The sequence below is a fragment of the Leucopleurus acutus genome (genome assembly GCF_964270905.1).
Source record: "Leucopleurus acutus genome assembly, chromosome: 11".
NCBI classification, from domain to species: Eukaryota; Metazoa; Chordata; class Mammalia; order Artiodactyla; family Delphinidae; genus Leucopleurus; species Leucopleurus acutus.
The window spans coordinates 45,057,855-45,078,830 of record NC_139152.1 but is presented as its reverse complement, the minus strand read 5'-3'; the positions used below and the strand labels follow the sequence as shown (position 1 = coordinate 45,078,830).

General features: G+C 52.3%; 3 protein-coding genes across 4 annotated transcripts; 2 read left to right on the top strand and 1 right to left on the bottom strand.

Moving 5' to 3' along the window:
• Positions 1–2,817: 2,817 nt before the first annotated feature.
• Positions 2,818–8,656, top strand: MMP19 (matrix metallopeptidase 19). Its single transcript, XM_082850966.1, has 9 exons — positions 2,818–3,029; positions 3,322–3,407; positions 4,297–4,427; positions 4,674–4,889; positions 5,362–5,607; positions 6,191–6,316; positions 7,144–7,308; positions 7,470–7,597; positions 7,778–8,656. Exons 1-9 carry the CDS (start codon positions 2,940–2,942, stop codon positions 8,111–8,113), a joined length of 1,524 nt encoding a protein of 507 aa, XP_082707092.1. The 5' UTR covers positions 2,818–2,939; the 3' UTR covers positions 8,114–8,656.
• A 1,197-nt stretch (positions 8,657–9,853) lies between these two features.
• On the bottom strand, positions 9,854–12,045 carry LOC309968820 (transmembrane protein 198-like; the record flags this gene model as incomplete). Its single annotated transcript, XM_082850294.1, has 4 exons — positions 9,854–9,991; positions 10,114–10,271; positions 10,717–11,298; positions 11,871–12,045. 4 exons carry the CDS (start codon positions 12,043–12,045, stop codon positions 9,854–9,856), a joined length of 1,053 nt encoding a protein of 350 aa, XP_082706420.1.
• A 2,581-nt stretch (positions 12,046–14,626) lies between these two features.
• DNAJC14 (DnaJ heat shock protein family (Hsp40) member C14) lies at positions 14,627–20,917 on the top strand. Of its 2 annotated transcripts, XM_082849989.1 has the most exons (7): positions 14,627–14,727; positions 15,174–16,639; positions 19,344–19,450; positions 19,658–19,777; positions 20,130–20,290; positions 20,394–20,496; positions 20,706–20,917. In XM_082849989.1, the coding sequence occupies exons 2-7, from the start codon at positions 15,230–15,232 to the stop codon at positions 20,914–20,916; spliced, it is 2,112 nt and encodes a 703-aa protein (XP_082706115.1). In that variant the 5' UTR covers positions 14,627–14,727; positions 15,174–15,229; the 3' UTR covers position 20,917. The 2 variants fall into 2 exon arrangements, with proteins under 2 accessions (XP_082706115.1, XP_082706116.1); XM_082849990.1 differs by lacking the exon at positions 20,394–20,496 and having other exon boundaries at positions 20,706–20,851.
• The last annotated feature ends 59 nt before the right edge of the window (positions 20,918–20,976 follow it).

Here is a 20,976-nt window from a genome sequence, read left to right as displayed (position 1 = left end):
CTTCCTTGCTTATTTTGGTATTTTCCAAATTTACTATAATGAGCAATGGATATCTTATTCAGAAAAAAAAGAAATAGAAGGCTTCCCTGGTGGTGCAGTGGATAAGAATCTGCCTGCCAATGCAGGGGACACAGGTTCAATCCCTGGTCCAGGAAGATCCCACATGCCACGGAGCAACTAAGCCCGTGCGCCACAACTACTGAGCCTGTGCTCTAGAGCCTGCAAGCCACAACTACTGAGCCCGCGCACCTAGAGCCTGTGCTCCACAACAAGAGAAGCCACCACAATGAGAAGCCCGTGCATCGCAACAAAGAGTAGCCCCTGCTCGCCACAACTAGAGAAAGCCCACGTGCAGCCACGAGGACCCAACACAGCCAAAAGTAAATAAAATAAAAATTTTTAAAAAAGAAAAAAAATAGAGAAGACTTTAATCAGAAAAAAATATATAATTTTCAATTGGCCCATGTCCTCTTCTCAAAAGAAGAGGGATTGAGGGATGGAGGGGTGGAAAGAGGAAGAGAAGGGCAGGGCTGAGAAAAGCCCTGCAGGGGGCTGAATGGAGCTGGTTCCCAAGCTTCCTCGTTTCCTGGGGGCAGCAGCCTTGATCATGGCCTCAGTCACGGCCTCTGTTACTCATCAGTCAGAGGCTATGTCCTTGCTTGCCTGTCACTGGCCATTTGGGACTTAGTCACTTGATTATTACTCAGTTGCGTGCTGAGTGGGTCAAGAGGACCAGCATCATTGAGGGCAACGATATGAGTCAGGAGGATCCCCCGCCTCCATCCTGGGGTGTGAAGGGTTCCCCTGTGGCCTGCCAGCCTTGCAGCCTGGGATGTGGGGAAGGGCTCAGAACTGGGGTCCCACTGAAAACATGAGTTCAATAACCCCTTCCCCCATTCCTATCCCTACTTCCCTGTGCATTTGAATGGTATGTAAGAGTTGTGTGATGCACAGGTGATGGTGGAAACTTCAGTGGCTCCTAACCACTTAGAGAACAAAGCTCTAAGAGTCAGCTTGGTGCATGGAAAGAGTGCGGGTTAGGAGTTGGCAGAGGGATTTGAATATATGCCAGGCCAGTTAGGAGTTCCATGTCCTTAGTCAAGTTTCCCTCTCTGAATCTCTATTTCCTCTCTTTAAAAAATGGCCAGAGGGACTGCCCTGGTGGTGCAGTGGTTAAGACTCTGCCTGCCAATGCAGAGGGCACGGGTTCAAGCCCTGGTCCGGGAAGATCCCACGTGCCGCGGAGCAACTAAGCCCGTGCGCCACAACTACTGAGCCTGCGCTCTAGAGCCCCCGAGCCACAACTACTGAGCCCATGTGCCACAACTACTGAAGCCCGTGCTCCTAGAGCCCATGCTCCACAACAAGAGAAGCCACCACAATGAGAAGCCCATGCACTGCAACAAAGAGCAGCCCCCACTCACCACAACTAGAGAAAGCCCATGTGCAGCAACGAAGACCCAACACAGCCATAAATAAATTAATTAATTAATTAAAAAAAAAGAATAATTCCTCCCTCATAGGAGGATAGTGAGAATTAAATGAGATAATATATGAATCACCTAACACAAAGTAGTTCTTTAACTGTAAGGTTTTCTTTTCTTTCTTACATAGTATTCAAGACCGTCTCTAAACTCTGGCTCCCAGCCACTCTCCCAGCCTGGTCATTCATTTGACAGACATATTAAGCAGCACCCGAAGCACTGACCTAGCCTGGGGTAGGAACGAAGCACAGCCTCAGAACCTCTCACTGGGTACAGCTGGCTTTTTTCCCCTCTGCACTTTTGCTCAAGACCTGCACTGTCCCTGTTCCTCAGGACTCTTTTACTCCATCCAACTCATAGCCAGCCTTCACAGCCCAGCTCAAAGCCTGCCTCCTCTGCGAGCCTTCCCACAGCCCCATGGCCCTCAGGCTGGGGCACCCCCTGCCTGGCACCCTGGTTCCCCTCATTTCAGGTGCTTGTGTTGGTCTCACCCTATCTGTAATGTCCCTGCAGGCAGGCTCTGGCCCTTTATTTCCTTGTATCCTTGTTATCCCTCCCCGCAACCCACACATTCCAGGTACATTAAATGCTTGAAATGATGACTTTTTTTTTTTTTTTTTTTGCGGTACGCAGGCCTCTCACTGCTGTGGCCTCTCCCGTTGCGGAGCACAGACTCCGGACGCACAGGCTCAGTGGCCATGGCTCACGGGCCCAGCCGCTCTGCGGCACGTGGGATCTTCCCGGACCGGGGCACGAACCTGTGTCCCCTGCATCAGCAGGCGGACTCTCAACCACTGCGCCACCAGGGAAGCCCGAAATGATGACTTTTTATTAAAGCAGACACAAGCAGGTTTCAAGAGCATCTGAATTCCCAACTTGGTTTTGGATGCAAAGAAACTGAGATCTCATCCTTCATTCCTTCACCTGAAACCCAAGCACCTAAGCAACTTGCTTCCTACCTCTTAGTTTTATTATTATTTTTCCTATCCTAGAGCAGACAGGGAGACATGAAGGTTGCAGACGAGGGGTTTGCTACCCAAGGGTCACTGGGGCACAGGAATGTCCAGCTTCAGAGGATGGCCATGGTCCCTATCCCTAGTCTTTGCAGATATTCTGCCTCTGATCCTGCCAGGATACCCACCCACAGGACAATATGGAAAGTCTTTCGGTCTCCAGCAGAGGACCCTGGGGGATAGGGTTGGAGGCTCTTCTTGACTTCCGCTCTCTGGCAGGGCAGAGGTTAATGGTGAATTGCAACACATCTCTGGGCTGAGTCACCTCCTACTGACGCTCCCCCCAATTGCCCTCCTCTGAAGTTTTATGACGAGGACCAGAGACTAGAGAGTGAAAAGAACTGAAGGGAAGAGACCCCCACCTAGCCCTGCTCCCCCAGGCTCCCAGAAATCTCAGGGCAGAGGGCACAAACAGCCTCTGGAGCTCTTGCCTGGTGGGACCATGAACTGGCAGCGGCTGTGGCTGGGCTTCCTACTCCCCATGACAGTCTCGTGCTGGGCCCTGGGGCCTGGAGAGAGGGAGGCAGCAGTGGTGAGTGCCCTGGGAAGGTCAGACCCAGGCTGGGGGAGGGATGGAGGAACTGCTCCATGGTCCCATCCAAGCCTCCCTTCTGACCTACAACTGCCTTCCTTTCCCTTCCTTCCTCTATTCCATGGTCCACCCCTACCCATCTCCACTCCTTCCCCTTTTTCCTCCCCTAACGTGCCTCTCCTTTAGTCCTTCCACGTCTATCCCCTCCTGTCCTTATGGGCTGTTAGGTCACTTAGAGCTTCACCCAGAGACTGACCTCCTTTTATTCTGCTGACCCCTACCCTCATCATAGGATTACTTGTTGCAATACGGGTACCTACAGAAGCCTCTAGAAGGACCTGATGACTTCAGGCCAGAAGATATCATAGAAGCTCTGAGGTGAGAGGTCATAAGGTGCATGCCTTCAGGGTCAAGGTCACAAGGTCTCCTTTCTCTCTTCTAAACCCTTTCAGTCCCCAGGCCCACCTCTGCTTAACCCAGGTCCACGCTGGGGATCTAGGGAATGGGTGGTGGGGCCTGGGGTGAGATGGGGATTCAAAGATGAGGGCACAGTCATTGGATCTTCCTAGGCCCTAAGCACTTCTTTGGAGGCTCCATGCCATGTTATATCCAAAATACTATTATTTGGTCACATTCCACATGAAGTATAATTTATATGTAAAACTGTGAGTTGAGTTGGAGCTGAGTTGTTGACATGATGTTGCCTTTCGTAAACATTTAATATGGGATTTATTTATTTCTATTTTGAAGTTTTCATATTTTGGATCTAATGGGTCATTTTTCTTTCTGCTCTCAGATATGTTCCCAGGCCCTTGAAAAGTCACAGTACCTGCGGCGCCTGATGGATGAAATTGCCCCAGAGCAGGCTGGGCTGGGAGGGATGGGTCCAGCCAGGAGGGGAGAAAGCAAAGGGAGGACAGGCCCTCAGGTGGCAGCAGTGGTGGGAGAGTCTCCAGAGCAGGAGGCAGGACACTTACCTAGATCAGAAGGAGGTTAGAAATTGCAGTAGAGGAAGAAGGCAACGCCAGATGGCACTTTACCCAAATAAGAGCATGAACACAGGAGGTGAAGCTGGAGTATTGCCTTTATGCAGAACAGGAAGTCCCAATTATGAGGACTGGATCCTGGAGTGATCCCATCAGCTTCAGAGCTTTTGGGCCATTCTCAGCCACCACCTTGGGCAGCAGGGGGCCAAAGAGCTATCCCCAGTTCTCAGTCATTCCAGATGCCCCTTCCCTGCTGGATCCATCCCTCTCCCTCTTTCTAGAGCTTTTCAGGAAGCATCTGAGCTGCCAGTCTCAGGTCAGCTAGATGACGCCACGAGGGCCCGTATGAGGCAGCCCCGTTGTGGTCTGGAGGACCCCTTCAACCAGAAGACCTTTAAATACTTGCTGCTGGGTGAGGGCTGAGCCTGGGAAAGGGAGGGAGAGGAGGGGTTGGCATGGCTGTGGAGCACAGGTGGCACTGAGACAGCCTGGATGAGCTCAGTGTTGAATGGATGGTCACCTGGTTATTAACTGATCATCACTTGCCTGGAGGGGTTGTTTCACAGCTTTGCTAAGGGAGTGCCCAGACTCAGGGGAACTCTTCGGAGCTGGCAAAAGTATCTGTGCTTCTAATCTATTTTCTGGTCCAATTAACCAGGCCGCTGGAGAAAGAAGCACCTGACCTTCCGCATCTTGAACCTGCCCTCCACCCTCCCATCCTACACAGCCCGGGCAGCCCTGCTTCAAGCCTTCCAGTACTGGAGCAATGTGGCTCCCTTGACCTTCCGGGAGGTGAAGACTGGCTGGGCTGATATCCGCCTCTCCTTCCATGGCCGCCAAAGCCCATACTGCTCCAGTACCTTTGATGGGCCTGGTAGGCACCAGCTCTCAACTCTCACTTCACAGACCTCTGTCCCCTTGAGTCAGTGACTCTGGAACCTTAATGTCAGGCCACCCCCATGCTCAACTGTACCCTACACTCTCTAACCACCTTCTAATATTCCCTTGGGGAGCAGCATGTCACCTCCCTGGGGCCTTACCAAGCCTCTTCTTTGAAGCTTATGCCTTCTTTGTTGGTTTAAGTTCCTCTGCTCAAGGCATACCTCAAAGAGGACAGGGCCAGAGATGACAGAGTGGCTGGGAGGTAAAGGGACAGAGTGATGGGCATCCCTGAGAGAACGGAGTGATGACAGCGGAATCTGAACGGAGTGAGAGGTATCCAAGAGACAGTGAATATACATGGGGGAATTTTAAGGGAATGGAGTAATTGGAGTTTATAACAGGCAGGGGATGCTCCACCCTAGGAGACTCTGACCTCCTTCCTGTCTACCTTTGCCTTTGTCCAGGGCGGGTCCTGGCCCATGCCGACATCCCAGAGCTGGGCAGTGTGCACTTTGATGAAGATGAGCTCTGGACTGAGGAGACCTACCGGGGGGTGAACCTGCGCATCATTGCAGCCCACGAACTGGGCCACGCCCTGGGGCTTGGGCACTCCCGATACACCCAGGCCCTCATGGCCCCTGTCTATGCTGGCTACCGGCCCCACTTCAAGCTGCACCCGGATGATGTGGCTGGGATCCAGGCTCTCTATGGTCAGTCCTTTCCCCTAGTGATCGTGAAGGTCAGTCTGACCAGTATCTCTTCAGGCATGAAGAGACAGGTCTAATCTTCATGGAGGGAAATGGCTTGGCTTCTTTCTCTTCCTCCTGCCCAGTTACTTGGCCTTCTTCATTTTCAGGAGCTGTTTTTCTTTCCTTTTTTTTTTGGCCTTGCCGCATGGCTTGTGGGATCTCAGTTCCCCAACCAGGGATTGAACCCAGGCCTCGAGGCCGCTGCAGTGGAAGCCCGGAATCCTAACCTCTAGGCCACTAGGGAACTCCCAAGAGCTGTTTTTCTGACACTTCCAGGTCTAATCTTTCTGCCAGAGCTCTCTCCCCTCATACCTGTTCTAGGGGATGAAGAATGAACATTCCAGCAAACCCCCTTCTCCCTTTCTAGTGCCTCTCAAAACTAAAAACATGTCTCCTGCTGATATCAATATGATCTTTCCTCCCACCAAGGAAAGCTCTCTAGGTTTCCCTTTTCCTCTCTATGGGACCTCTGAGCTGAACTTACAGTAGAAGAGTGGGGAGGCCAGTGCCTTCTCTCCCTGAGCAGGATTATGTTACCTTGCAGGCAAGAAAAGCCCAGAGACAGAGGATGAGGAAGAAGAGACGGAGCTCCCCACTGTACCCCAAGTGCCCACAGAACCCAGTCCCATGCCAGACCCCTGCAGTGGTGAACTGGACGCCATGATGCTGGGTAAGACCCTTCTCCTCTAGGCTGTAGGCAGGCAGTGGGGTGGCCTGCTGACCTTGAGATGGGAGTGACATTGGACCTCGGCGTGAGCAATGGCAGTTTACCACCAGACAGGGGTTGGTGGCCATGGAAGGAGGCATGTGGTATGGGGAGGGAGGATTCAGAACCAAATTAAAGGTGGGCCAGGCTGGAATTTACCTCTGCTGCCACCCTATGAGGGCCACTAAAAATACCTGGAAATACAGCAGGATGGAGAAAACAGTCTTAAGAGAAAACAGTCTATTAGAGAGGGTGTTATACCCACATGGAAGTACAACTTGGAAGCCACCTGGGGTAGGAGGGGAGGTCCCCAAGGGGGAACAGCTACCTGCAGGGCTTTTGTTTTGTTTTGTTGGGCCAGGGCTGATTTGCTGTGAACAATAAAGGAGAGGCTGAACACTGGGTCCTCCTTCTCTGCCCTTAATCTTCTCTCTGAATTAAAGTTGAATGAATTTTTGAGAAATCAGCCTGTGAGAGGACAGCAAATGATTAGTCTGCCTGAGATACCCACAAGTCTTTATTTGACCTCTGCCTTTTTTTTTTTTTTTTTTTTTTTTGCTTTACACGGGCCTCTCACTGCTGTGGCCTCTCCCGCTGCGGAGCACAGACTCCGGATGCGCAGGCTCAGAAGCCATGGCTCACGGGCCCAGCCGCTCCGCGGCATGTGGGATCCTCCCGGACCGGGGCACGAACCCACGTACCCTGCATCGGCAGGTGGACTCTCAACCACTGCGCCACCAGGGAAGCCCGACCCCTGTCTTTTTGACTTGTTGACACGCTTATGCTCTCAGGGCCCCGAGGGAAGACCTACGCTTTCAAGGGAAACTACGTGTGGACCGTGACAGATTCAGGGCTGGGTCCCTTGTTCCAAGTGTCTGCCCTTTGGGAGGGGCTCCCAGGAAACCTGGATGCTGCTGTCTACTCTCCTCGGACGCAATGGATTCACTTCTTTAAGGGTGAGGGGACTAGTTTACAGTGTGTTACCTGAGGAGGGCCTATAATCAGAGAATCCATAAAAGGAGGGAGGGATGAGAAGTTTCTGAGACGGTGGAATGGAGGAACTGAAAGCTATCACCTGGCGACAGAGGTGTCTTGTTCTTTCCTTACATGCTCTCAGGAGACAAGGTGTGGCGCTACGTTAATTTCAAGATGTCTCCTGGCTTCCCTAAGAAGCTGAATAGGGTAGAACCCAACCTGGATGCTGCTCTCTATTGGCCTCTCAACAAAAAGGTGTTCCTCTTTAAGGTATGAAGTTCAAAGCAAGGGCAAATCCCTTCTTAGGAGGGGCGGGCTACCTCACACAGAGAAGCAGACTTGCTCTTGAAGGGAGTTCTTCTACAGCTGCTGTGGGCTGAGGGTAGACCTCTGGGGGGTCCCTAAGCTGTCTTCTCATCCTCCTTTTCTCCCTGTCTGCCCCACACCTAGGGTTCCGGTTACTGGCAGTGGGACGAGCTGGCCCAAACTGATTTCAGCCGCTACCCCAAACCAACCAAGCGGTTGTTTACAGGAGTGCCAGACCAGCCCTCAGGTGCCATGAGTTGGCGGGATGGCCGCGTCTACTTCTTTAAGGGAAAACAGTACTGGAGCCTCAATCGACAGCTTCGAGTAGAGAAAGGCTATCCCAGAGATATCGCCCACAACTGGATGCACTGTCGTCCCCAGACCCCAGACCCCACCCCATCAGATGGGGACACCACTTCCTCAGCCACAGGAACAACCTTGGATACCACTTCCTTGGCCATAGATATCACATCACTTTGAACACTGACCACTCTGCCAGAGATACGATCTTGGACATTACCCCCTCAGTCACAGCCTCCACCACCCTTTTATTCCGTGGCAACGTCACCCTCCCAGAGATCTAAGACCTCAATCAAACGTCTGCTGCAGCACGAGCATGAACCATGGACCTCACGCCTCTAAATGTCCCAGCCCCAGCCACCACTCCCCTGTATTCTTTCCCTCCTGGGCAGTGACTCTCTAACTTAGCCCCCAAATCCATCCATTTCTTCCCCGTCTACTCTCTGGAGGACACTGGTAGAGGAAAGGCAGCCATTAGGCCTTTAGCTGACAGGAGGCCACAACTGGGAAAGCCTGGGTCCTGTTCTTCCTAGATAAAGTGCAAGAAAACAGCATAGCCAGTAAAATGAGCAACGGCTTTGTAATCCTTGAGAATCACATTTACTTGCTTATGACTTTGGGCAAGTTAATTAACCTCATTAAGCCTTGGATTTCCCGTCTGCAAAATAAGGTTAATACCAATCCTGCAGGGTTGTTGCATTAAATGAAATACTATATGTGAAGTGCCTGGAGCATTTGTGCTTAATAAAGGTTAACTTCACGTTCATGAGAGCGCAGTGAACAACTCTTCCTCTGGCTGTGCGTGTGCAGCTCCTACGGTAGTCCAGTCTGATAAAGGTACCCTCATCAGATCTTTAAGGGACAGAGGACTTGTCAGTATGGCTAACCCTTTGTTCTGGGGTGCAAAGAAAGAAAAGAGCAGCAACAGTAGAGGCTGGACTTCCTGATTCAATGTTCAATGCCATTTTATTCACATGCTCCCGTGTTCTTCCTCCCTCCCATCATAACCCTGCTTCCCCGGGGCAGGGACATATCTTCCTTCATGCTGTCTGGGGAACCAGGGTACAGACTTTGGGCAGGAGAATCAGGGGTAGTGGAGAGTTAGAATGGGTTAGTGGCTGGGACAATGTTCTGGTTAAGGAGATTAGTGTCACCTATGATGAGAGGCAGAGAAGGCACTTGTCTTCCACGCAGCCCTGAAGACCAGGCTCCTTTGGGCAAAAGGGCAAGACTCTGGCATGTGGGCCAATGCTCTCTCCTTGGAGCAAGAAGCCAGCTTTGGGGGAAGGTGGGTGCTGAGCCAGGCACTGCCCTGTGGTCTTCCCCACATTAAGAAGAAGGGAAAGGGAAGCACCATGGAGGACAGTACCCCCAACTGAGGTAGGAGAAGGGGGCTTGAGCCTACGGGGTCCAGAGGGAAAGGCTAACCAGGAACCCAACTGCCCCCTAATGAGGGACCTGGGGATTAGGGACCCTTGAGCTCCTCTGTTGCCCTTCTCCCCATCAAAAAAGCTATCAAGTGCTTTAGGAGGCTTCCTGATTTTCTTTAGGTCCTACAAAAACGAAACCCCTTATTTTACCATTGTGAGGCAAACTGAGGCGGGTATATAGAAGGCTATCTGGGTAACGGTCCTCCTTGGTTTGGTTTGGAGGGAATTAGGGAGTCAGTTACTTTAGGGACCAGGGCACCTCTATTATTGGACAGAGGTATGTACTCATATTTCCATTCGTCTCCCTTCCCTACAAGATTCTTCTCTATCTGTACCTAAAACATATCCCTACAGGGCTGCTCTGGGTTGGAGCACAGATTCCATCCCCAAGAGGTGGGGAAGTTTGTGTTGGATCCTGTGGGCCCAGGCCCTGCCCACCTAGTGTTCCCAGGCCCTTGCTAGGGGTGAGGGCATCAGTGGAGGTTTAGGCTCAGGTCCGGGTGGAACCAGAAGGTGTGGTGAGGGGTACAGTGGAACCACAGTCAGAATCCAGGTCCAGGACAGTGTGGGGAGCTGTGGCCTGGGTGCCTGGTCCCAGCTGGCGCTCTCGAAGGCTCTGGAGATAGCTCTGGAGGGGCACAGGGCAGAGAGGGCAGAAGAAAGGGCCTGGGTCAGAGCCCCCCTCCACCCTGAGCATCCCCATGTGCCCTCTCTCCCATGCCCCTGAGCACCCCCTACCCCTCCACTCACTGGAGCCAGACTGTCAGCAGGGCTCCGGGCGCTGGGGTGGAGCGGGCGCCGGTAGCTGCCCTCACAGAGCCCCACCCCAGGGGAGGTCCGGTGCCACTTAGCCTCTTGCTGACGGATCCGAAGGAGTTGGAGATGCCTTCGCTGGTGGCTCAAGACCACTGCTTGGGAGGGGGCAATACAGACTCAGGGAGGCCTCTTTAGACTCTGAAACCCACCCCCAAATACACTCATACTCTAGAGAAACCCATTCAGTGTCCCTGTTACGTCTCTCTCAAATCTCATTCCCCCTCCAGTTATTCTAAAGAAAGTTTTCTTTGTAATCCTCCTACCCTTTCCTTCTGGACTTCCCTGACACCTTCCTTTTCTTCCATATCAGTCCCCAGTAACTCTTCCCTGCACCCCCCTCCCCCGACAATGACTCTTCTCATTCTTACCCAGAACTTTGGCTCCTCCAACTCTGTCTTCAAAGCCCTGCCCCATTCACCTTAGACACCTCTGCCTTTTGCCTCAAGTGGATTTTCCCCCTTCCCCTCCTCAAGTCTGGGAACCAGGGACAAGAGAAGGCACAGGTTGGCTGCTTTCTGTACCATGGCAGTAACTCACCATTGGTGTGGCCTCCACGTTCCTCATCCATGAGCTTCCACTGGGCCAGGGCCCCAAGGGCCCCCAGGGCTGGCCAGGTCCCCAGCAAGACCCAGCTATACCAGCAGAGAGGAGGCAAGGCTGGAAGTGCCTGCAAGCGCTGGCCCAGCCGACTGCCCAGTGCCAGCCCCTCCAGGAAGTAGTCAGCACAGGCCACCAGCACCGCAGCACCCAGCAGGGCTGTGCCCAGAACTGTGAATGGACGTGGCCACCGAAGTGTGAGCAGGGCTCCCAGCAGTGCCAGCCCCACCAGCCCCCCGGCCGGCACCCAGGCTGAAGGTGGTTGGTAGATGGGCTCAGTGCCCAGCAGGACCCCGGCGCCCAGGGTTAGGCCTAGCAGGAGACCAGTCAGGAAGAGACCGACACTGCGAACCAGCATGGTGACTAGGCCGCAGAGGAGTCCGATGCCTAGCGCAATGCCCGCGCTCACCTCCAGGCTCAGCTGTGTCTCTAGCACACGCTCCTTGTGGCACAGCAGGAAGATCACCAGGGCTCCTGATAGCAGGCCGGAGAGAAACATCACTGCCTTGAAGCAGCGGTAGCCTGGGAAGGGAGGCAGGAGGCACTGAGAGGCAGAAAGAGGTCTCCAGGGATGGCTCTGATGAATCAGGAGGGAGAGGAATGGCTGACCAGAGGAGCAGAAGGCAGGAGCAGCACACACAGGGACCTCAAGGCAAAGGGCAGAAAGGGATCATCTAGGGAGGGTAGGGACTTTTCAGGAACTGAGAGGGGATGGGAGAGCAAATCAGCGGGTAAGATGGTAAGACGGATGCATTGAGGGGAATAAGTACAGAAACAAGGTTTCGTCCTTCCAGGGATGGTAGACGGGAAGAAATCGGCACAGGCTGGTTCAGATTATTGGGGAAGGGTGAAGAAGCCTTAAGCATAGAGGGTAATTTGGGAATGGAATCCTGAGGTAGGAGGCAAGGCTCAGAGCTGGAGGGTGTGGGCATGGGGGATGAAAAAGAGCTGGCAAGAGCAGATCAGCCACACTGAAGGTAGCATCCCCCGACAGAGGAGGAGAGGTGGCTCAGGAGCAAAGGAGAAAGTTGGCATCATCCTTGAGGGTGACGGTCTTGGGCAGCTGCCCCCCAGAACCCTGGCCCTGCCCTCACCGAAGCAGCAGTAGATGATTCCAAAGCAGCAGCAAAGAGCACACACCAGGGCGGGTGCCAATTCAGGATTGTCCTGGGGTTCCAAGACACATCTTGGGTCTGGAGGCTCTGGGAGTTGTTGATTAAAGGGCCTGGGGTCAGAGGTCATGGCCAGGGGCAGCAAGGCTTCCTCCATGGCCGAAGAGAAGGTGGTCACAGAGAGGGAGGTCAGTGTCAGCTCCTCTCATCCATCCATGAATGTCTTGAGGGGGCTGGGAAACCTGCAAGGGGGTAGGGGGCAGGAACTCAGGTGCCCATGAATCTTGAGGACTCTGTACCTCTATTTCTTTTAAAGAAAGGCCAATTTCAAGACGGAGCTTAGCCCTGCTGGGGTAACTGAAGAAACCTACAGGACCGGGTTAAGGGGAGCCAGCTGTCTCTTTATCACCCTCTGAAACAAGGACATTAAGTAGGACTTCAAATCTTATAAAGGTAATGAGTCTTTGTCCCCTGGCTTTTCAGGGTGGGGTGGGAGCAGTAGGAAGTCCTCGGTCTGTGGAGGGAGGGGCCCAGGGGTACTAGTGAGACTGGAGGCTAAAGACTCAGCAGCTTGTTCCAGCCGAATAGAAAGCTTGCCCCATCTGCAGCTGGGACTCAAAATTATCACACTGGACTGGGAAGAATGGACTTAATAGAGGGGGGAGAAGGAGAAGGAAGGGGAGAGAATGAATCATGGTGGAGGTCTCCCAACAATTGCTCCAACCCAAGAGAAGGAAGAGGGGGAAAAATCAGACACCAAGAGTTTGAGACAAGAAATCAAGTAGAGACAGAAAGCCACACTTTATCAGGGTTTTGAAGCCTTGGCTTCAGGTGGAGGAGTTATTGGGGGAAGGGGCGTTCAGCCACAGTCCAACTCCCACGATCCCCCACGGACTAAGCAGGCACCTTGCCCACAGACAACATCTCACATCCTGGTAGTATTTTGCTCCTCCCCTCAGGACACTGGTGGGACTTTTCCTACCTCCCCCTTTCCCCTGGGGTGCCAGGGCTGCCAGTGGGATATGATCTCAGTTCCTGAAAGGAGAACACCAAGGAGGAGGGGCTGGCAGTGGGGGCACTATGGGAGTGGGGTAGGGTGGGTGCAGGCACTTCCCTTCAGCTGTCTTCTTTTGGACATCAAGGTCTTAACAAGCAGGAGAGTTGGCTTGGGCAATCCCTGGGGTTTCTCTCCCCAATCCGCTTGGAAGTCTGGGGACTCTAAACAAGGAGAGGTTTGGGAGGGGGTGTTAACTACTCACCACCCTGTCAGGGCTGAGGAGAGGAGGGGGTAGATGTGCTTCCCTAGACCCCCAGCTGCATCCCTGCCTGGAGTCCTAGGCGTTCAGGCGGCTGTTGGGCGTGGGTACCCGTAGGGCCACTCTGTTCGTTGCCCCCTAAACTCTTGCAAGTCGTAGCCCAAGCCCCGTAAGCTAAAAGCAACCAGCTTGGGGGCGGGGTGGGGGTGGGGGTGGAGGAAGGGGACAGGGTGGGGGGGGTGACATCACGGGGCGGGACCCTCCAACTCTTTTCCCTGTGTGTGGGGGGACCCAGTTTGCCTACGGCTCTAGGCTGGGATCAGAGACCCCCTTCCATAGCAGGGAACGGTGTTGGGGGAGCCACAAGAGGTTTGGGGAAAGGTCTCTGAATACTTAGGCGCTGACTCAACAACCAGAAGCTTTCAAAACCCCTACTGGTGTCCCAGCGCCCCCCTACTCCGGCTTGGTTTCTTCCACTTCCCAGAGAATTGGAGTATTGTCTTCTGGAGAACTTGGTGGTCGGGATCGGGGACCCCGGGAAGGTGCTCTTACTGGTCTGGGGGCGCCGACGAGGGGTTCATGGGTAGAAAAACTTGCGGAGCAAAGACGGGGTCTGGAAGGGGGACTAACGGAGAGGCGTGTGCAGAGGAGGGGACCGACAGAGAGGGTACCCAAGCCGGGTCTGAGTGGGGGCGGGGGCGCTTGTCAACGTCGACTGAACAGCTTGGTATGCAAACGAGATGCAAAGCAGCATGCAGATGAGTGCAGTGTTTTTTGGCACTCCGCTCGGGTCCTAAGCCCAGTGGAGCCACGCTCTCAGTCCTCCGGTCCCGCTTCGTGACGGGGACTGAGAGCTGCACCCAGAGGCGCGGATCCGGGCCGTGGGAGCTGCAGTTATACGGGGCAGTTCGCCAGCTGGGTCAGGCGCGGTGGCGGGGGGTGGGGAGCGAGGGTTGGTGGGAAGAAAGGGGCAGCGTAGGAGGGCCAGGGCGGGGCCAGGCCCGGGGCGTCCTCCCCTCCGCTCCACCCCCGCATGATACAAAAGGGCCTCTGTCCTCATTACAGCAAGGGATCAGTGCGGTGGCTCCCCTACGCTCCCTGGTTTTGACTGCAAGGGAAAAAGACTGGCTCGGTGGCTTTCCTCTATCTCCCGGTCTCGGCACAAGCCCAAGAATACAGCCAGAGGAACTTGAGAATCTGCCCCGAGTCCGCAGGCACTGCTGCAGCGCCCACTTGCTTCGCTTCCTGTGGCGCAACCTTCGGGGATCCCACTTCAGCACGCGGAGGGCGGCAGCAGAGAGCCCTTTAAGGGGCGGGGCCAGTGCTTCCTCAGGACCGCCCCCACTGGTTCGACTCCGCGCTTGCAGCACTGGCTCGCGTCTCCGCCGACCGCTTTTACTTTTCCTTCCCGTGTCTTCCCCGGTGACCCCGGAGGTGGAAGTAGCCCCAGGTCGGCGGCCGCGGCGGGGACGGAAGGCGGAAGCAGAGAGTGAACGGGAGGCGGAGCCGGGGGAGCTGCTCTCGTAGCTCCCCCTGGCCCTCGGCCCAGCTGCTCGAGGGGGAGGAGTTACCGCCGCTCTTCTGTACGTTACCTTGGTCCCCTCTACCCAGCCCAAGGGTTCACGGTTTTCTCTGTCAGGGGCAACCACAAGCTCCGCCCCCAGATTTTCCTTAAAGACCGCACGGTCCCCACCCTTTTCTGGCAGTCTGCAGCCCCCTTTCCGGTCGTCTTTCCCTTTTTCCCAAGAGTGACCCCAGGACCACACCCTTTGTGGTACCTCTTTTTTTCCCTGATTCAGCATCATAGCTTTCTGGGGAAAGAAAAAAATAAGGGGATTTGGAGGAGGGGGGAGGGAGCAGGGTTGTCGTTAATGTAGTATTGGCTTTATTGCTGGGGTAATGAATGCCCAAAAGAACTCGGGAAAACAAGGGAGGTGGGTCCGTTAAATATATATCCCCAATTTAAGATTATGTAACCTCTCTCTTGATCCTATCCTTGATCATCCCCACCTTGATACCTTTGTTACAGGCATCAGAACTTACCATGATGGCTGTGACCTAAAATCCTCAGGAAGCCCTGGGGTCATGGCCCAGAAGCACCCCGGAGAAGGAGGGTTGTGTGGAGCCCACCACAGTGGTGGTGCCTCCCTCAGGACTTTAGGACCCTCTGTGGACCCTGAAATACTTTCATTCTCAGGACTCAGGGACTCAGCTGGGCCTGCTCCTAATGGTACCCGCTGCCTCACAGAGCACTCTAGTCCTAAGTACACACAGCCCCCAAATCCAGCCCACTGGTCAGATCCAAGCCATGGCCCTCCAAGGGGTCCAGGACCCCCTAGGGATGGAGAGGACCCTGATCAGAGTGAGGCATCTTCAGAAGAGTCAGGAGTGGACCAGGAACTCTCAAGAGAGAATGAGGCTGGGTACCAGGAAGATGGGAACCCTTCTTTTCTTTCCATTCCACCTGCTTGTAACTGCCAGGGAACCCCTGGAATCCCTGAAGGGCCTTACTCTGAGGGAGGAGACAGCTCTTCTAGCAACTTTTGCCACCATTGTACCTCTCCAGCTTTGGGGGAAGATGAAGAGTTGGAAGAGGAATATGATGAGGAGGAACCTCTTAAGTTTCCCAGTGATTTTTCACGTGTGCCCAGTGGAAAGAAACCTGCACCCCGGAGACAACGGCACCGCGTTCCAGCCAAGGAGGATACTCGGGAGGGTGGACGCAGAGATCCCAGATCCCCTGGTCGACATCGGCTGGGTCGGAAACGGAGTCAGGCAGATAAGCGCAGAGGACTGGGATTGTGGGGAGCAGAGGAACTGTGTCAGCTTGGACAGGCAGGCTTCTGGTGGCTGATCGAACTGCTGGTATTAGTGGGAGAGTACGTGGAAACTTGTGGCCATCTCATCTATGCATGCAGGCAGCTGAAAGGCAGTGATCTGGACCTTTTTTGGGTCTGGGTTGGAGTCTGGGCAGGGCGGCTGGGGGGCAGGGCCCAGGTGATGTTCCAGTTTCTGAGCCAAGGGTTTTGCTATGGGGCAGGGCTGTTCACCCGTTTTCTTAGGCTACTGGGTGCTTTGCTGCTCCTGGCTCTGGCCCTTTTGTTGGGCTGTCTACAGTTGGGCTGGCGGTTTCTGGTAGGAATGAGTGACCGGTTAGGTTGGAGGGGTAAAGCCACCTGGCTCTTCTCTTGGCTAGCTTCTCCCACCTGGCAGCGGTGCCTGATTCTGCTGAGAGAGAGCAGGCCGTGGCAGCAGCTGGTAAGAATAGTTCAGTGGGGTTGGCTGGAGTTGCCTTGGGTCAAGCAGAGGACCAGTAGGCAGGGGAATGCACCTGTAGCTAGTGGTCGCTACTGCCAGCCTGAAGAGGAAGTGGCTCGACTGTTGACCATGGCTGGGGTTCCTGAGGATGAGCTAAACCCTTTTCATGTGCTGGGGGTTGAAGCCACGGCATCAGATGTTGAACTGAAGAAGGCCTATAGGCAGCTGGCAGTGATGGTGAGTACCCTTCCCCTCTGTTTCCAGTTCTTTGTTCCCATATTTTATTTTCTATTACAATTTTTGGGAGAGTGGAATAAAGGGAAGGCAGAGTAGAAAGTCAACTTGAAGACGAAGAGCATCTTTAATTCTTAGGAAAGAGTCATAAAGACTTTCCCCCCCTTTACTATGGGATCTGACTTTCCCTTAAAGTTTTTTGTCATGAGATTCTTTTTCTTAATGAAAATCAACGAACCTGGTGTATTAGACAGTGTTGGACTCACTCATCTGGAATAACCAGGTGAAATCCTGAGTAGGGTGGAGAAGAGACCTAGTCAGAAAGCCTGGCAGTTCTTCTCTCCTAAACAAATGAGGGTTTTTTGAATACAGGGAAATCCAACTGTCTGTTGCAGTGAGGCAAGTGTGGACTAGTGTGGGAACGTTCAGGGAGTACATGTGAGTGATTATTCCAGGACCAGGTGAGAGAAAACAGCTGTTTCAAGACCAACAACCCAGAGTGGGAAAGGAAAGGAGAATGGGACATAAATCTTGGAGAGGCATGTACATACATTTTCAGGTCATACATGAAAATATGGTTGCTTTTACTGGTAAGCGGGTATAGGTGGGAGTTGTGACTTATCATGCTCAAGGGAAATGGTTTAATACAAGCATGCAATCAAATTGCTTTTAGAAGTAGCTATTCAGGGACTTCCCTGGTGGCGCAGTGGTTGGGAATCTGCCTGCCGGTACAGGGGACAAGGGTTCGAGCCCTGGTCCGGGAGGATCCCACATGCCATGGAGCGACTGGGCCCGTAAGCCACAGCTACTGAGCCTGCGCGTCTGGAGCCTGTGCTCCGCAACAGGAGAGGCCACGATAGTGAGAGGCCCGCGCACCGCGATGAAGAGTGGCCCCCGCTTGCCACAACTAGGGAAATCCCTTGCATAGAAATGAAGACCCAACACAGCAAAAATAAATTAATTAATTAATAAACTCCTACCCCCAACATCTTAAAAAAACAAAAAAAAAAAAAGAAAAATGTAGCTATTCAGATGCTATTTTTAGATATGCCATTTCTATACAAGTAAAGCTATTATGAATGTACGTAGTGTGTGTAAATTGCATTGGAGGCCTATTTGAGTGTATGGAACTTGACTGGTAAAATATCACAGTGTGTAAATTATCTCAATGGTTGCATGACACTAAAGGGGAATGGGCAACCAAAGTTTCCATTAACCATTCAAGGCACAATAAAGTACCAGGCCTGTAACTTACCAGAGGACTAAATTATCAATAGTTTGGTGGGAAATGTATGCCCCTTAGTGGATGGCCTGGGATATTCTGAGAGTGGGGAACAGTGTTCACACTCAAATTGTTACTAATGGTAGAGTTCTTTTCTCACCTTTATGTCTTTTAGCAGACATCCTCTCTTGGGGAGTATCATTCAAAAATTCTCATTTTCAACTTACTTTCTTGAAATAGAGCTGTAGTAAAGTTCCCTGATCCTCAGTAGACGTGCCCTACTATCCAAAGTTCTCCCTCTTGTTCTGGGCCACAGTATCCGTGGGCTTCTTTTTTTGGCCGTGCCACATGGCATGTGGCATCTTAGTTCCCCGACCAGCGATTGAACCCGCGCCCCTTGCATTGAAAGCGCAGAGTCTTAACCACTGGACCACCAGGCGAGTCCCTGTGGGCTTCTTTTATACAACCTCTCACTGCCTTTAATAGGCCCTAAATTGACCATTACCCACATTCTATAAGTTTGGGAATGTGAGAGATTTAATAGCATTCTGTTTATTTGGCCTCAGTCAAGAGACTAGCTTTATCTCTGTTTTTGGTGTATGTGGATGGGAACAATCAGGAAGCTGTAGGAAGTGAGGATATTATCTGTCTTGGAGAAAAGGCTGAAAAGTGGATAAAAAGCCTGTGAGGATCGTGGTATGTTATCAATATTTCACTCCTGGGACAGAAAGGCAAACTACTGTAGGAAGTTTTGAGTATATATGAGAATTTCCTAGTTAGAAAATAGAGTTTGAGTATGTTGGAACTCTTAACTTTATGACTGACAGTAAAGTTAAAAGATGAGGGTTTAGTACGTGTGTGCCAGGTAGTCACACACATACTAAACCAACCATCCCTGCTTGCCTGGGATTGAAAGGTTTCCTGAGACATGAAATTTCAGTGCTAAAACTGGGACAATCCCAGGCACACTGGGACGGCAGATCGCCATAGTGCCAGATTCTGTGCCATATGCTTCATGTGTTTTCTCATTTAATACTCCCAACAATCCATGATAGATAAAATATTCTACGTCATACAGCTAATAAGTGACAGAGGTGGGACTTAAACCCAGATCTGTCTGCAGAGCCACAGCAATTAACCATTAAGCTATACTGACTCTTCAAAAAGATGGTGAAGGAGAACGCTTTTTTTTTTTTTTTTTTTGCGTTACGCGGGCCTCTCACTGTTGTGGCCTCTCCCGTTGCGGAGCACAGGCTCCGGATGCACAGGCTCAGTGGCCATGGCGCATGGGACTAGCCACTCCGCGGCATGTGGGATCTTCCCGGACCGGGTCATGAACCCATGTCCCCTGCATTGGCAGGCGGACTCTCAACCACTGCGCCACCAGGGAAGACCCCGAAGGAGAACCCTTTGATATGAGGTTATTTTGACCCAAAATGGGGAGAGGGTTGGAATGGATATGTGATGAAATCTGTGTTTTGGTAGGTTCATCCTGACAAAAATAATCATCCTCGGGCTGAGGAGGCCTTCAAGGTTTTGCGGGCAGCTTGGGACATTGTCAGCAACCCTGAAAGACGGAAGGAATATGAGATGTAAGTTGGAGCTAGGAAATTGTCAGGTGGGGTAAATGAATAATCTTCAATAGCAGAGATCATTGGACTTGTGGATGGAGGCTCTCTGAGGCAGAGAGAACTGAGGTGGCTTGTCTAGCTGGCCAGGGGCCTCAAGAAGCCAATAGATCTGTCTCCCTTTGTCCCTCACTCAATACTCTCTGACTTACAAAGCCTTTTTTCTCTCAGGAAGCGAATGGCAGAGAATGAGCTGAGCCGGTCAGTGAATGAGTTTCTGTCCAAGCTGCAGGACGACCTCAAAGAAGCAATGAATACTATGATGTGCAGCCGATGCCAGGGAAAGCATAGGTATGACCTAAATAGGACAGGAGTGGGACAGCCACAGTTTAGGGATTGGGTAGCTAAAAACCTTCCTTGTATTGTCAGTAGTTGTGGGATCCAGATGGTAAGTAACAAGACCCTGAGGTTTCTACTTTTGCTATATTGTTAAGAGACTGAGGATTTGAATTAGCAAGAAGAAAAGATAATAGTTCTAGCTTTAAGATAGAAGGTTGAGGGCAGGGTGTACATAGGCATTTGTAACAACTGAGTCAGTAACCATATTTGTCAGTAATGATGAGATGTCAGTAATGGAGACTACAGCAATGCTCTAGGTAAGCTTGATAGATTATTAAGGAACTGCCCTTTTGTTGGATTGCAGGAGGTTTGAAATGGATCGGGAACCTAAGAGTGCCAGATACTGTGCTGAGTGTAATAGACTGCATCCTGCTGAGGAAGGAGACTTTTGGGCAGAGTCAAGCATGTTGGGCCTCAAGATCACCTACTTTGCACTGATGGATGGAAAGGTGTATGACATCACAGGTATACTTCTGTCCTCTGGAAGTATGGGCTAATATATCCAGCCCATCTGTGATATCACAGCCAAAACTGTGATATTTTGGCTAATTATCTCTCATGCTTGCAGAGTGGGCTGGATGCCAGCGTGTGGGAATCTCCCCAGATACCCACAGAGTCCCCTATCACATCTCATTTGGTTCACGGATGCCAGGCACCAGTGGGCGGCAGAGGTAGGTGGTATTCCTCTCAATAATCTATCCACTATTCTAGTTCTGAACATGGTTTCATGACATGCTGTTTAGGACATGTAGGTGTCTCACCCTATAAGGAGTTTGGGAACTGACTCGGTATATCTTTAAAATAGGTATAAATAGGTAACATAGGTAACCATTTGACTCCAGTATCTCTTGCTTCATCATGTCTTCTGTTTTCCTGTCAGAGCTACCCCAGATGCCCCTCCTGCTGACCTTCAGGATTTCTTGAGCCGGATCTTTCAAGTACCCCCAGGCCAGATGTCCAACGGGAACTTCTTTGCAGCTCCTCAGCCGGGCCCTGGGGCCACTGCAGCCTCCAAGCCCAACAGCACAGTACCCAAGGGAGAAGCCAAACCGAAGCGGCGGAAGAAAGTGAGGAGGCCTTTCCAACGTTGACACCCCCCCTCTTTCCTCAAATCAATGTCAGGGAGTCAAAAGGGCTGTGTACAGCACAGG